The sequence below is a fragment of the Apteryx rowi genome, unplaced genomic scaffold (assembly GCF_003343035.1).
Source record: "Apteryx rowi isolate R43461 unplaced genomic scaffold, aptRow1 scaffold_216, whole genome shotgun sequence".
Lineage (NCBI taxonomy): Eukaryota > Metazoa > Chordata > Aves > Apterygiformes > Apterygidae > Apteryx > Apteryx rowi.
In genome coordinates this window covers 851,373-868,123 of record NW_020448486.1, presented here as the reverse complement: position 1 = coordinate 868,123, position 16,751 = coordinate 851,373, and the positions used below count along the sequence as shown (strand labels likewise).

At 36.0% G+C, this 16,751-nt stretch overlaps 1 protein-coding gene across 5 annotated transcripts in view; it reads left to right on the top strand.

Annotated features, from left to right (window-relative positions):
* The window catches only part of PRKDC (protein kinase, DNA-activated, catalytic subunit), an 88,313-nt gene that overhangs the window by 18,107 nt on the left and 53,455 nt on the right, over positions 1–16,751 (top strand). For 3 of the 5 annotated variants that reach the window (XM_026064399.1, XM_026064398.1, XM_026064402.1), the window contains exons 23-38: positions 389–479; positions 1,890–2,053; positions 2,727–2,879; positions 4,010–4,117; positions 4,925–5,151; positions 5,629–5,723; positions 6,719–6,818; positions 7,863–7,996; positions 8,543–8,797; positions 9,645–9,871; positions 10,724–10,932; positions 11,068–11,200; positions 12,390–12,548; positions 12,877–13,080; positions 15,246–15,431; positions 16,397–16,501. In XM_026064399.1, the coding sequence (XP_025920184.1) occupies positions 389–479; positions 1,890–2,053; positions 2,727–2,879; positions 4,010–4,117; positions 4,925–5,151; positions 5,629–5,723; positions 6,719–6,818; positions 7,863–7,996; positions 8,543–8,797; positions 9,645–9,871; positions 10,724–10,932; positions 11,068–11,200; positions 12,390–12,548; positions 12,877–13,080; positions 15,246–15,431; positions 16,397–16,501 (2,550 nt within the window). The remainder of the gene's footprint in view (positions 1–388; positions 480–1,889; positions 2,054–2,726; positions 2,880–4,009; positions 4,118–4,924; positions 5,152–5,628; positions 5,724–6,718; positions 6,819–7,862; positions 7,997–8,542; positions 8,798–9,644; positions 9,872–10,723; positions 10,933–11,067; positions 11,201–12,389; positions 12,549–12,876; positions 13,081–15,245; positions 15,432–16,396; positions 16,502–16,751) is intronic. The other 2 variants (XM_026064400.1, XM_026064401.1) reach the window with 2 other exon arrangements.

Genomic DNA, 16,751 nt, shown 5'->3' with positions numbered 1-16,751 from the left:
GTGATTTTTACTTCAGATTTCATATCATTTTATAGATTATTACATCATTCTGTGAGTGTGTGGTATTTGATGATAAAACTTTAACCTTTACTTGAGAAACGGTAACTGAAAGATCACAAAATAGGATGATCCAAAAGGCAGAGGAACTCATTGTGGAAAATATGTATACATATGTTAAATGCTTGTCAGTGTTCCCAGCTTCTGTTTATTGAACCAAAACTGTTCTATTGTTTGATGCTGTTCCCCTCCCCACAGGTTCTTCACTCATCCTTTTTCATCCATATGTTATTAAGGACCATAAATCCTGCATTCACTGTGTAAACCAAGTTATTTATATGCAGAGGCAACTCTTCCTTCACTGTTGTTATTAATCTCTTGAATTATTCAGATTGGTGATCCCTCCTTGGAAGCAGTAAGGACTAGAGTGGCACGGCTTCTTGGATCTTTGGGAGGGCAGATCAACCACAATTTAATTACAGGTGACTGTCCTAAAAATATTTACATGAATCTGCTCTTTCTCTCTTGAGTTGATTTCAGTGAAGTCTCAACATCACTTTGTGAAAATCCATGAACTTACCAAGGAAAGCTAGTTTTTCTTGCTCTTTTCTAAACAGAGCTGCTTTGCTTTTATTTTGTTCTGCAGTTCGGGAGAGCAGACTATTAACTAACTTGCTATGCAATGGGAAAAGGGCATAGAAATCTTCAACACGTGTTTGGTTAAATGCAAAAAATCATATGCCTCTGAGGATATGGTTTGATTTATTTCCTCCCCTCACCTTCATCCTCTGGCTGCAAAGCCATTTTAAGACTTTGTCATAGTTTGCATCTCCTGGGCACTTGTTCACACCTCTTTACTACAATTCTCCTGTAATCCAGTTTTGCAGAACTGCAGGCTGTGAATTGTTATGTAAATCTCAGTGAGCCTGCTTTTCTTGACTTGTGAGTTTAAGGATGTGTCATGCCTTTAGTAGGTCTAGGTATTAGTGCTCCATTTGTGTACCTCCTCAGAAAAACTTATTTTCTGTTCTCCTCTATTCCTCTGTTTAGTCTGTGAATAAACATTATAGTTTAATTATTAAAAATCATCAAATGTAATTAAAGTAAGAATGGAAAAGCATATTGTGAGTACCTGACCATGAGCTTTAAAGGGATGAATACAACTCAAAATTTAGTCAGTCTAAAAATTAATCTAATTATATAAAAGCTTTGTTCCTTCTTTTACTGCTTACATTAGGTTTTTCTGCTTTTACAATCAGTTCTCTCTCTGTCTAATACTTCTCTGCTGCTTGTTCAGAAATACTCAGGGAAAGTAACAGATTATTCCTTGGAAATTAAATAAGAAGAGTAGTCAGACTTTGTTAACAAATATGGGAATGTAAGGAGGGAAGGGAGTAAGTATGGCAGTTGCCTTCAGGTGTAGGCCTTGAAGTAGTGGTTCTCTGTGCAATTGCAGGAGTCTATGTTGGATCTGCTTGTCTGATCTGACCTTCAAGCATTGTTCATAGCAGTAGAAGACAAAACTAATATATTGGACATTGTAAAAAAGTATTTTAAATCAAGTGCAGTTCAGTGTCTTTTGACTTTGTAATTGTCTCCAAACTTGTTTCTATTGAAATTGGGGGCTACTGCGACTATCTCCTGAAGAGTTGGCTGCAATTATTTTTTCCATGTGATGGCTAAACATCTGTTTGTCTATGCAAATAAAACTGGCCCTGTAACATACTTCTGGTACTTGTAATATCCAGTAATTTATAGAGAGCATTAATGTTTTGTGACAATTCAACTGAAGCTGGAGGGATACAGATTTTTTGACTGAGCTGTGGAAGTATTTGTTTTGGGAGTGCTATGTAAAACTTATTTTTGCTTTTGATCTTTTTCAAATGCGTTAGCTACCCCTGCAGAAGAGATGATGAAGAAATGTGTATCCTGGGACACTGAGAAGCGTCTGAGCTTTGCTGTACCATTTGCAGATATGAAGCCAGTCATCTACTTGGATTTATTCTTGCCTCGTGTGACTGAATTGGCTCTTTCTGCTAGTGACAGACAAACAAAAGTATTGATGTGGTCTTTCTGCATGTTCGTTTATGCTACCTAATAAATACTACATAAAATAATATCTTCCTTGTTAAGAAAGAGCTGTTTTAATTAAATCGTAGGTAGCATTGTGCTTCTTCAGTGCTCTCTCATAATGATAGAATTCTGAGTGTTTAAAAAACAAGAAGAAATTGTTGCTATAAGCTCTATCAGACAGCCTTGTTCTTTGATAGTTAGGCTTAACGTAAAAATGAAAAATTTTAACTCATTAATCTACAGTGTTATTTGGCCTCCTTCCCATGCCTAGCCTATGAGCTTGTGGCCTCAGTCCAGCAAAGCACTTAAGCAAATATTTTCCTACTTTGGTGGATTGAGATGTTGATGTCCAAAGGCAGTCCAGAACAAAGATATTCTTGAACATGCGGTAATGGGTGACTTATTCAGTGATGTATTTTTTCCAGTTGAAAAGTAATTGCACGATGATAGAGACTGTAACGTTAGGAGGAAGGCCAGGTAGAAGGTGTGTGAATTATTTACATGGACATTATCTGTCCCTAGGGTAATGATGTAGTGTAGATTGGAGTGATTTCTTAAGTACACTCTTTCTTTGGACTCCCTTCTCTCCTGCCCCCAATTTTCTGTTCTCTGTGGAACCAATGGATGCATAATCAAAATGGATTTTTTAATTTCAGGTTGCAGCATGTGAGCTGCTGCATAGCATAGTTGCRTACATGTTGGGGAAAGCGTCTCAAATGCCAGAAGGATGTCAGGGTCCCCCACCCATGTATCAGCTATACAAACGGATATTTCCAGTACTGCTTCGTCTTGCTTGTGATGTAGACCAGGTAAACAGGTTCACTTTTAAGCATTGTAGCTCTCAGTGTGGGATTTCAATTATAATTGTACTTTAGAAATTATCCTGACATATGTTGCTTATTTATTTATTTATTTGTTTGTTTTCARTTGTAATGCATTTTATAAGTTAAAACTATTTCCCTGTTTTAGAGATAGTTTTTCAGGATTTCTGAAGAGGGGAATAGAGGCCTTTTCAAGGACTCCAATAATGGAGTGCAGTCCAGAGTAACTCACAGGAGTATACAGTATTCACAGTATTGGGGAGAAAGTGATTATTTCATTACTGAATGGGAGCAAAAATGCAACCTGCAGAAAAAGCATTTTGGGAGAGAATTGATGCATGAGAATGAAATTCAAACATCCAAACTTGGTATTTCTCCTCCTTGACAGCAAAACAGAATTGAAATCTTTGTGGCAGATAGGGTCGGCTCCACTGAAATTAAAGGTGTTGTGCCTTTTCAGACTACTGTTTGGTCCCTGGCATTGAGATTCTATTTTCAGACCTAAGGAACTTTGTGTTCTGCTAAAATCTACAGGAAACTTACTAGTTTCAATGAAACCTTTTTTTCTGGCATATGGCTGAATATAAACCTGAGTTAAATTATGTCTGGACTGGGCCATATAAATGTGCACAGGCATCCGGACTGTGTATATATGCATGTATGTATATGTGTATATTTAATGGTTCTCTCCTTCAAATTCCAGTACAACAATATTTGATCAAGTTAACTTACAGGTAGAATTGTTGAAATCTAGCAAATTAGAATAATGTGCAAGGTAAAGGTTAAGAGAGATTTAAGATCAAAATACAGCTTAAAAGCAAACTTCCCTGTTTGCTTGTTTGTGTATTATAGTATCAGTCAATGGCATGCAATGTTCTTTGTCTGTCTCAGAATATCTTTCTGAAATTAAACTTGGAGAACTTTGGAGACTAGCTGAATAAAAAGCAGCTAACCAGATGTATTTTTTTAATCCATGGTGAGAGAACGTAATATGAAGTTGATTATTCATTTTACAGATGCTTTTTTAAAGAAATACTGTTTTAATTTGCCATTTGAATAGCAAAATAGCATAGAAATAAATTAATTCTAGAAATGTGGTTTGTTTTTAATCTTTTCAGGTAACAAGACAGTTGTATGAGCCTTTAGTTATGCAACTCATTCACTGGTTTACCAACAACAAAAAGTTTGAGAGTCAAGATACAGTGGCATTCCTGGAAGCTATCTTGGTAAGGCATAAGTCTTTCTTTTCTTTTTTTCCAGTCTATGTGGCATTGTTTTTAAGTAGTATCATTTTACTCTTGAAAGAACCAGGAGCACATAAGCAAATGTAATGTCTCCTTACTTGTCTGAAGAAGGAAACCAGTTTACCAATTTTATGACCTTTTACTGTTTCTTAACCTAAATTCTGATGATGGTTTTCTCTATAGCTGCATTTTGAGAATGTCAAAGAAAGTGTCTTTAGAGTCTTTTTAATATTAATGAAACACCGTTTTTATTATCGGTGTATACAAGAAAGTACTGAAATACCTTTTTCCCCACTCTGAATAAAAGTTGCTGTTGATATATTTCATTTTCCTTTAAGCTTCTTTGCTTTCACTGGGCAAATGTTTTAAACTTAAAACTGGCTTTTTGCACTGTCCTGAAGTAGCTGGAGGCAAGATAGGCCAGGAGGTTTCATAATACTTTGTATAAAGGAAGTTAATATTGTCATGTCATGTTGAACGTCATGTTCTAAAGCAGAGGAAACGAGCTCACCAAAAAATGAAGTGACTTGGCCAAGGCTCCTATACTGTTCCATAGCTGAGATGGGACTAGAAGCCCAGATCTTTAAGATCCCAATCCAGTGCTCTGATAGCTGAAAATGCTGCCTTTCCCTGGAACAGTACTAATTTTGAAGCCCTATTATTTCCAGGGAACTGAGAGTAAGTTATTTTTAACATATTTAACAAAACTGTATTAATAAGCTGCTCTAGTACTGCACTGAGGCAATGGCCTGTTTCATTCTTGTAATGAATAATCTTGTGTAATTTCAGGGTGGCATAACAGATCCCGTTGACAGCACTCTGAGAGATTTCTGTGGTCAGTGTGTTCGAGAATTTTTGAAATGGTCTATTAAGCAGACAACGCAGAAACAGCAGGAGAAAAGCCCAGTGAACACCAAGTCTCTTTTTAAACGATTGTATAGTCTTGCTCTTCATCCCAGTGCTTTCAAGAGGCTAGGAGCAGCGCTTGCTTTTAACAGCATCTACAGAGAATTTAGGTGGGCAAACAGAGCTTGGAACTGTAACTAACCTTCATTAAAGGTTCAAGGAGGTAAAAGAATTGAGTAAAGAACTCAGATACTCATCTACTGACACTCATTCTGTTCATGTATWTAATAACTGTAAAATTTAGTTATTCAAAATATTCACTGAATTTAATTATAATTATAATAATTAATATTTAACAATATATAATAGTTATAATTTGGGGGCTTTCTGCAAGTGGAGAGCATAGAAGTTTAAATTTCTATAACAAGTTTATGGGACATTATTTATATCTTTTAAAGGCAGTAAGTCTTCACTCATATCTTAGATTTTTTTATAATGGTCTAGATGTATTTTTTTGCAAATATTTTGTGTGGTTGTTGTTTATCAAATAATACTACAGTGTTTTAATTTCTGTATTTTTATTAGAATTTCACATTTAGTATTTCTTCTACTCATGTTTCTCATCATATTTATTCCTAATTTTAAAGGGAGGAAAATTCTCTGGTGGAGCAGTTTGTATTTGAAGCATTGGTTGTATTTCTGGAAAGTCTGGCCTTAACCCATACAGATGAGAAATCATTAGGTGAGCTATAGCTAATAATTATGGAATGAAGAAGAAAGCTGTCTTTGGAATCTTGAATTAAAGAAGAAAAAGTAAACTAAACTATGAATCTATAACTGTAGGAAAAGTAAAGTGTGTCTACTTTTGGAGCAAAAGAAGTATTATTTTACACTGTTGATAGAGAGGTCATTTGATTTCCAGTCAGTAGCTGCTTGAAACAAGTCCATGCAATGTAATCGTGCAAGATTTTTGCTCTGTGCAGAAAAAAGAACCATTTCATAAATGTTTTACAGTAATACTAAAAATACTAGTGATGCTTCTGACTTGAGTCCCAGTTGTGCAGTTATACAGTGTAAAAAATGTAGCTTGGTGAGAATCTCAAAGTCTACTTTTTTAAAACACATTGCTCAAAAAATGACATTTCTCTATAGTCTGTAGAAGGTTTCTATTATTTTTAATATCCTTTGATGGTTACCTTGTCATTCTTTACACCAGTATGGAGTTGCATGAAGAATCTGTGACCTCTTCTATAGTTCTAATGATTCTTCAGTAAACCTGCTTTTCTCCCCCCCCCCCGCCCCCAACTCTGACTTTCATCAGTTAATAATGATTAGAAAATAAAGCCAAAATTTGATGTTACAAAGCTTTATTTCTTTCCAAGAAACAGTTTGGAATATGATAGAAGTGGCCCCAGAAGAAATATTCTTATGGAAAAGTTTACAATTTCTCTAAGCATGAGTGCAGAGAGGGTAGAACATAATTTCATAGCAGAGGCCTCAGAGTTGGTTCAGATCATGGTGACCTTTCTGCTGTTTTATGATTTTGTTCTGTGACCTTGAAAAATTTACTGCAGATGCAAAGACAGTGGAGGTGTTAGACATTATCTTCATCTTATGCATCAGTCTCTTGCACCATTTCTACAGTGATAACATCTCAATTCATTGAACCAAGTTTATTTATAGTCATTTCTCAAGTTTATTTATAGCATTTATTTATAGTCATTTCTCTCTTAACAGGTACCGCTCAACAATGTTGTGACACTATTAATCATCTGAAGCGCATAATCAAGCATAAAGCACCTTCTCTAAACAGAGCAGGGGAACGACGAGTACCACGGTCAGCAATTTGTTTGCCATTTTTTTGTCTTTTAAATATTACATTTTAGTTAACAATGTATGTGGTTCTGTTAAAGACTTAGCATTTTGAACGGGAAATTCATCCTGTAACTGCTGTTAATGCAGATTTATGTTCCCCAAATGTCAGAGAAAAATTTCTTTTCCTCCTGATATGCCTGTTGAACCACTGATAGAAATGCTGAACATGATACTAGAAACAGGACCATAATGGCCATTCTTGATTCCAGTATAGTGAGCTCAGAACAGAGAGCTTGCTCTAATTTTGCAGAGGCAGGAGGAAAAGAAAACCATGTTTCCTTTACAGCAATGTTTGTCAGCACTGGTGTTATGAAGCCTTTGGAGGAAACTTCTCCTGGGTGTTTTTTCATTGCTGTAGTTCATTTCATTGCCCTGTTAGCAGAGGCAGGACAAGCTGCAACAAGATGATCAGGAATTAAAGAGGCGTAGTGAAGAAGGTGAAAGCAAGAATAGATTCAAGACCACACTAGATGAAGCCCTGTGTAACCTGCTCTGACTTCATAACTGGCCCTGCTTTGAGCAGGTTTGACTAGAGACATCCTGAGGTCCCTTTCAAACTGAATTATCCTGTCATCCTAAGCAAATGGCAAGTAGAGTATGAGTGTTGGCTCACTGGTGTGTCACAGAGTGTAAATTAAGAGACTGGATAATTAGGAAGAGGAARAACTGTGAAGGGCTTAATTAATTTTTAATCTCCATTTTTTTCTCTTTGAGTGATACAAAGAGAAGGAAAGAGACCTGATGCTGCTTTTTAAATTGTTGCTGCAAAACCTGTACTCTGGATATCCAGGGTAGAGTGGGGAGAAAGGAAAGCAATGTAACTTCACTTGTAGAAGAACTTGTCCCTGTAGTACAAATGACTTGGCCCATTTTGTTCTTCCCTTTCTCTTATTTTGGTTAGATAGATAAAAAGACATTCAGAATGCTCATGGATCATTTTGATTTTTTATCTGGGACAGATGGTAGATGTCATGGAGGATTGTTAATCTCTCATATTTTTGTTCAGAGGATTTCCAGCTACTAAGACAGTGTGTCTTCTGGACATTGTCATGTGGCTCTTAGTGCAGTGTGGGCGACCTCAGACAGAGTGCCGGCATAAATCCATGGAGCTCTTCTATGAATTTGTTCCATTATTACCAGGTATTGTCAGTCACTGTGTACTGTGTATCATTGCTTTTGAAATACTGTGTGTTTCTTCCCCATATATTTTCTTTGGAAAGTATTAATTAGTCCATATTAGGAAAATTATTTTTGAAGTAGATGTATATTCTCCTACTGGTATTAAATAAAAACTGAATAGTTGTTCATATTTGAAATCAAATATTGTAAGAACCTCAGGACTTTGGGTGGTTATGCGGGTATGGAAGAGGTTTTTATTTCAGACTTCCTTCCAGTCAGGAGGGAGAATTTACAGGCCCAGAGCTGCTGTTGCATCCAGCTACAAGGGTGGTATTTGTGGGGTGGGAGTGTCTCACAAACTGGCCTCTTCCTTCTGGGTAACCTAAGCAGTATGACCAAGGCTATACTGATACCTTCTCTTCTAGAAGGCAGAAACAAGATCTTAATACATTGATCCACTCTGTAGATTAAAACACAAAGTTTGAGCATTTTGCCTCTAAATTCCCTGTTGGCTTGAAATGTTTTTTTTTCCTTGAGAACTTAGATATGTGTTTTTATGTCTATCAGGAAACAAGTCTCCATCTTCTTGGCTGGCTGATGTTCTGAAAGAAAAAGGCTTTTCTTTCCTCATTAACAAATTCGAAGGAGGTGGCAGGGATGCCAATAGTCTGTCTGGAATCCTTTCTCAGCCAACTCTCCATGGTATGCAGGAGCCCTTTAGCTTACGCACTGTCATGCAGTGGATGGATGTGTTCTTAGCAGCGCTGGACTGCTACAATACATTCTTTGAGTTGCGAATGATCAAACCTCATGAAATACTAGGTAAGCAATTAACTGTTGCGTTAGGGTCGTTCATGTCTGTTACCCAAGCTCACTCTAAGATTAGTTCCCTACTTGGACTTGAAGCTTTTTTCCTTAAGTGAAGAGTTGATGAATTTTACGAACTCTCCCATGTTCAGAAATTGTGCTGTACAGCTACATCTCCTTCTGCTGAGGAGACCTATAGTTTGTTCATTTGTTTTTTAATCATTACCAAAGCCCCTTACCTGCTTTTTATTAATGTCTGGAGGGGGCTATCAGAAAGCAATGAAAGAAGTCCCCTTCTCACTTCAAGCCCCATATGTGCTGTCTTTCTAATGCTTCAACTGTATCAGGTCTAAATACCTCAAATTTAAATTTTCACAATGTGGCCATTGGATCTATATCAAAAAGTATTTCTTTTAATTATTCATGCAACTCTAAACAAAATACTTTTTTGTATCATTGACAGTACAGTTGGATAGTTACTTCATATATGAAGTTTTGCCTGTCTGTCGTGGTGTCATCTCTGTCTTTGTTTAAAACAATACTGTAAAATTTTTGTTAGATGCAGTTATCATAAGATTTTATTCAAAGCTGTGGATTTAAAAATTTCATCCTTTTTATTACAAATGCTTAAATTATCATCAGTAATACACGCTTCTGTTGGAAAGGTATCATTCACTGCCCAGAATGTTAATATTTGGAACTAGCATATGACTTTCAGAAAATATTGTTGCGAGAAATGGTGGTTTTCTGCATTTTCGTTATCTCAGCACATCACATTGAGACTGTTTTCTTCCAAACACAAAATAAGGTATTTAAAGTTGGGAGTTGCTGTCTGATTTCAACTTAGTGTAATTCTTCTTAGGTATAAATGAAAGATCTTCATTCTTAAAAGCTGTGCAGTTCTTCCTTGAAACTATTGCTTTGCATGACATCCAGGCAGCAGAGCAGTGCTTTGATTGCAGCTCAAAAGGCAGCATGTTCAGTCCACAAGAAAGAGAAGCGTATAATTACAGCAAATGTACAATTATAGTCCGAATCATGGAGTTTATCACCATGATCTTGGAATCTTGCCAGCAGGATTTCTGGAAGGTAGGCACTGAAATCTGTAGTGGATAAAAGATGCACGTTTTATATCTAGTTAAAGATTTGTTCATTCAGTGTGAGGTTAGTTTACTAGAGAACATCGCCTTTAGAGGTGCTTTAATTCAAATTGGTGATTAAGCATGATGATCTGTTATGGTCTTTGGATGTTAGGGAAAAGAACTATATTACACAGCTGAGTTTTAATGGTTGATGTAGTTTTTAGAAAAATTAATATTTCCTATATATTCCAGTAAGGGTACTGACTCAGGCTGTCATTCATTCTTGTAATGAATATTTTTGCAGGACATCTGATGACCTTAAATGTGTGGAGGTAATAGTTGCTTAAAGGCAGATTGTGGCATTTCCCTCTTGAATTCAGAATAAATATTCAGATCTCTCCATTTGCCTAACTTGGATGTAATATAAACTGTATTATATATAGTTAAGTACTTGTGAGTCTCTTATGAAATTAACTCTGCCAGGTTTAGTTTTCAGATTATAACTGTCTCTTGTTTTAAGTAAATTGTTAATAGAGTGCACAAAGGTGAACATCTGGCTTTTGAGATAATTGTGGATGTATAATCAAGACTAAAACAGGCCTCTGTGGACATAAAAGATCTTATGTGCAATTTGATGTGATGGTATATACACTATGTATTAGATACTTAATTTCTGCATATTAGCATGATTCACTGAAACTCTGACATTTCATAGAGAAAGAGAATATCACTTAATAAGAATAGTTACTGTTCCATGTTTTGTTTTATTTTAGATATAAGTAATGAAAAATAAAATAGGGARATCTGAATGGATTAAAAAATGAAACTTTTCTCTACTTTAATGTTTTATTCTTTCTAGCTACTTGAGAAGGAATTGCTTAATGCAAGCTTTGTAGAGCTTCTGGTGATGACTGTGTGTGATCCATCGCACGTAGGCTTTAACACAGCTGATGTGCAAGTCATGAAAAACCTCCCAGATATCTCAGTGAGACTCGTGAAAGCTTTGATGAAATCTCCCTATAAGGAGTCTTTGAAACTAAGCATAAAAAAAAGACTCACACCACAAAGGTAGGTAGGACCTTTGTGATAAGCGCAAAAGCAGAACAAATGCCACTCAGTATGAGAAACAGAAAATAAATAATGTGATGTGTGGTTGCAGAGGAAGCTCCCCACAAGGTAATGTTGCTTCTCTTTTGTCTTTAGCCTTGAGGACCTTTGTTCTGTTGCTCTGTTTAATTCAGATGCACGTTTTGATCAAGTCAAGTATAGTGCTATCCTTTCTGCCTGCAAGCAACTCCAGAAAGCTGGCCTGCTTCATTCTGTTCTTCACGATCAGGTAATTGTTTATTCAGAAAATAACAGTAGATATTTTTATGCAGTAAAGAGCTTTTCACATGTAAAAGGCCAATATGAAAACAGTGAACAGGTTAGATGAAGAAATTGTGTAAAATGAGATCAACAGTGAGGAGCTGGTATTGAATGGGATCAGAAATAAATGTTTTATGTTTATTGAACAAATCTGAGTATCATAAATACTGAGATTTGAACTGCCTTTGTAATTACATTTGTCTTTCTCCAGTGTCCAGGACCTGGAGGCAACTGGAATCTACCAAAAACTTTTCCGTACTGCAAGCTTCACAAGACTGAAAGCACAAAAAATCAGAATTTGTTAACCTGTAAAGTTGTACGATAATCGAATTTTTAAACAGAGGACATTCAAAGTGATGAAGGCAATTTGAAAAGGGATACATTAAAAAAAAAAAAGATTGTATGCAACTTTCTCTTGCCCACTGTACTGTTGCAACTGGGTTCTTCCTTCCAGGTGTTTTTTTTAATTTAAATCAGTGACTTCGATTGGCAGCAAATTGCAGTTGGGGCGTGGGTATAGGCTATTACACAATAGACCAGGTTTCTGATTATGATCAATCTCTATTCTACTTTGGGCCGTGGAAGGAAAACAGGCTATGCAACAGCCAGAAGGATTGAGAGAATTTGTCAGCTGGTGAACAAGGCTTTATTTAGCAAGTAACAAAAGATTTAATTTCTGTTTGCCCTTGCCTTCAGTAACATCCATCCTTTACATCTAGACCAAAGATTGAGATGTGTCTATAGGACAGATGTTTGAGGAAGTGCATGAGTTCCCTTTTGCAGCACACCTATTCTTAGTAAGCTGTTCATTTTGTTTCTGTAGTAGTGTTGTTCATCTGAAAAAAATCTGGGGAAGATCGGGATCTTCTGAAGATTTTTCAAATAAGCATTGGTTTGTTCTGAACAAAAGCATTAAAAAATGGTGCCCAGAAGCACAAATAATCTGTGTAACTTTGTGCACATCAGGATTGTCTGGTTAAAAATCTTGCTATTCAATTAGAAACGTATCTTGTCTTGATATACTTTCACTGCTTTATCAGAAAATGGCCTGGAGTTAAGTGTTCATTAGCTAGACAGATGGATTGAAAGACCTTTTTGTTATTTTTCATCTTATATTCGTCCTTGATTCATTGTCACCTGTTTGTTTATTTGTATAGGATGAAGTGCCTCATTTCTCACTTGGCTCTAAGCTTCTTTCAGTTGTTTATAAAGGCATCGCACCTGGAGGTGAAAGGATATCTCTTCCATCGCTGGACATCAGCAATAAGCGATTAGCTGATGGACTCCTGCAGCTAGCCTTTGCTGTTGATGGCCAGGTAGGATGTCGGTCTGCTGTTTTAGTACTTAATCTTAACCCTTCTATTTTCAAGAACAATGTAGAATAAACAGAACATATATTTTGGTTAAAAGAGGCTGATGTTTTATTCATAGTCCTACAGAGGAACTGTCAGCATTCTCTGTCTTACTTGAGTGACAAAGGGAAACTGTTGATCACAAACAGAATACTGAAATGTTTGTTCTTTATTCTTGTGCTTTCTGGTTTTATACTCCTGGTTGTATAAAACAACTCCTTTGCTTTTGTAGGAAATTAGTGAAACTTAATGTGCTTGGGATAATTCTGTCTTCCCACCTTAATTTTCACAGTGTGAGGAGCTGGTGAGTCTGCTTTTGAACACAGTGGTGTTATCTGTGCCATTATCAGGAGCATCAGAGAAGAACCTGATAAATTTCTCTCATGGAGAGTATTTCTACAGCCTCTTCTCAGAAACCATTAATGAACAACTGCTAAAAAACCTCGATGTGATCATACTCCAGCTTATGGAATCATCTGTCAGCAATCCCCAAATGGTATTAGACTTCTTTAAAAGGACACAGTCAAATGAAAATATTAGAAGTAACACTTCTTTTTTTTGTTGTTGTTAAAGGTGAATGTAACTGAAAGTGTTTAGTGGGGAAAAAGTGTATTTGGTTGCACTTTGTTTGGATAGGGTTGGATTGGTATGGTTTTGAGATTTTTGTCAAGGCTCACTGGCACTGCTTCATACTTTCTGACAACCTAGTATAACTTAGGCACTCTACAGTCTCACTTCAAACTAAGTGGAAGGTGCTTACCTAATACCCATCCTGAAATCTGTGAATTTCAGGATTTTCTTTTGCTTAGTACTTCAGATCAAGAATATCCTTTTGAAACAAGTCTGATTGTCCCCATTTACTGTGCTTTGATTTTCATTGTAGAGTGGTCTGAGAGCCTGAGGACAGGATTTGTTTTGGATAAAACTAAACTGGAAAATGAACTCCAACCGCTAATGGGCATTCAGTCCACAGGACCAAGGTAGAACTAGACCAAAGTATTAAAAAAAGACAAACACATATACACACCCCCATGACCTGAAATGCATACGGAGTAGGGGTCAGGTACTCAGACTCAGCACCACTTGTTTTGCTCTACAGATTTTCTCCTGTTGATCCACACTGCTTATGTAGACATAGCCTTAAGTCCATGAAGGAGGCATGTGATAGTTGGGAAGCCTTCTGTCAGTGCTGCTGAAAAACAGAAGGATCAAAAAGAAAGATCAAAAGTTCACTTTCCCTCATGCTTATAAAGATGCTCAGGGAAGTAAATCACCCTTTTAAAAGTAATTGGAATTTTTTTTTAAAGCTAGTGTTATGTTTAAAGGTCTTGCTTCCAAACAATGTTTTAAAACACTAGGGATATAACTTTTTATGATATCAGAGACTGTTCAGTTTGATGTAGAGAGATGTATATGTGTTTTTAAAAGGCTGGTTCTTATGATGACTTGCTAGTGTTTCCGGTGCAGAGTACGTCGAAACAGATTGACTTTAAAAGGTGTCTCTGATAAATGAAAAGCTATAAACTTACACTGGCTACATGTGGTAATAGTGTTAAAAGTCTCCACTTCATTTATGTGTATGTTAATTATGATAAACAGCCAAAAAGAGGTTAAGCAAACACTTTTCAGTTGTCTGTTGTCCAAAACCATGTTCTTCCTTGCTTGACTTTTTTTTTTTTTTTTTTTTAACTCTAGCATGGATTACATTTGATGAGATATTTTTTCTTTAGTTTTATATGCTCATTCTGATGTATGGGAAGAAAAAAAATAAGTATTTTTGATTGTACCCCTCCAAAATCTGGTGAAATCCCAAGGTTGATAACATTAATCCATTTTACGACTACGAGCTGTTAGAGAGGAGCGTGTAGAATTAAGTTTAGGAAGTTAGTGATTACTAGTTTTAATCACATTTTTCTTTATTAGACTGTGAATCTGAGAAGAAAAGAGTTTGAAACATACTTAGTTCATATCCTGTATGCCATGTTTTATTTTTCTTTTCAGAATGTACCCAAATAAGCTAGTGTATGTACAGTTAGTTCTGTTTCTCAATTCTGTGCTAAAATTTTCAAATGTTAATCTTTAAAGTTACTTTGGGTTATCATTTATTTCTCCATGTTCACACAAAAGGTATGGGAAGGAGTTGCTGTATTTTACTGAGTTAAGCAGGTGTAAATAAGCGAGCAATCTCCTTTTCAAGTGTGTACTTTTAAATTCCAGCAGAGTGACTTTTCCTGTATCCTGAGATTTAAATCTAGCATTGCTATGTGTCGCAATAAACTAAACTTAAATTTGCTAACACGTCAGGGTAGGGTTTGCAAAGTTGCTTAATTTGGCATTTACTTTCCACTAAATATGGTTGTAATTAAGGATGTGGTGGGATAGAGTTAAGATCTTCTAATTTTAAGTCCTAACTTTAGCATTCCTACAAAGTCAAAGAAGAGAAAGAAGCTTCTAATTTTAAGTACTCTTAGGACAGATATCTAAAGTCAAAGAGAAGGAGGCTATGTTAAACAGATATTCTTCCTTTTTCTTTTAATTCTGGTCAGGTGTTCAGTTTTCCTGAATCTGTGATGATTTTTTCCTGTTTGCCCATACCAGTGAAGAGGTACTATAATGATTTAATTTAGAATGAAAGAATGTCTTTATTGTTTTTCATTTCAGGTTGGTAGCATTTTGAATGGCATGCTAGATCAGAGTTTTAGGGAGCGCACCATACGCAAGCAGCAAGGAGTGAAGCTGGTCAGAGCTGTACTGAGAAACTGGAAGAGACTTGACAGTTGGTGGGCCAAAGGTTCTGCTCCCGAGAGCAAAATGGCTGTCTTGACCCTGCTGGCAAAAGTTCTGCAGGTATATGTTGTGTCATAAAATCCAAGTATCTCTCCTACCTCTGTAGGAGCATACCCCGTCTTAAAAAAAATGGTATTTTATTTTGAGGTTTTATGTTTAAAAAAAAAAAAAGTTGGAGAATATCAGTGTCTGGTATGTTTTATTTGCAAAGTACAAAAAAAGTACAAAAAATATTTTGACAGGCAGAAATGACTGGCTTTTACTCTTCTCTCCCCCCCCCCCGCTGCTTTTTTTTTTTTTTTTTAAACCACTGACTCATATTCTAGCTGCCTTTTCTTCTTCTGGAGAACAGGTACAAGTACAGGGAGTAAGCTTGGACAACCTGCTGTTATGTTGGCGTCCAGGAAGTTTGCAATAGAGGAGTTTTACCTAAATGAACAGACTGAAGAAAGGACTTTATTTCAAAGACCTTTTCCTTCTGTTTATTACTTTGGGGTTTTCAGTCTTTTTATTCTTTCTCTATTTGGAAGACAGAACTTATCTACTTGTCTTGGTTTTTCTTTTTTTTTTTAGGAACTTATAGAAGTAACCATGTACAAACTATATACAGAAAAGAGTCTAGAGCTCTCTTTTTTTTTTCTTTTTTTTATAATGAATTATTTTAAACTTGAGATCTTCTGAAGGTATGTTTGAGGATACGTAATGTGAGCTGTACTGCTGTATTAGGTTGCACTGAAGTGACCAGTAGGAAATCTCACTTTGAGAGGGAGCTTAATGTTTTTGGTGTTTCACTTAGAAATATCCAGCATATGATTTTGTTTGTACTGTGTAGGAGCTTTTGTAATTCTTGCTGAGAGTCCTTTTAAAAACAAAATCACTTCTATATGTACTTTCTGCTGATTTAATTTTTTTTTTTTTAGAAACAAATAATAATTTTTTGGCTCATGTTTTTTTGCTGTTCATTAGTAGAAGGATCTCTTTGGTTAAAAAATAATGATAATTTTTAATTTCTTCTTTCCTTCCAGATTGACTCTGCAGTTTCTTTCAATACAAATCATGAAGCATTTACAGCTGTTTTTAATACCTATACCAGTCTACTTATTGATCAGAATTTAGACTTAAATCTTAAGGTAATTTTCTCACTTCAGTGGCTCCCACTTCTTCCCCCCCCCCMCACACACATTAGAATGCTAGGGTAGATRAAATCCCCTGTTACTGGGCTTAAATTTTACCTTAGTTTGCGCAGTAACATGTATCACTTCCATTTTTTATTCTTCTGTTCAACATCCTGAAAATGGTAAATCATCATGTTTGTCCTTCAGACAGAAGACAGTATCACAGATTTTGTGTTTTGTTTTTTAGGTGTTCTTTTTTTCTTGC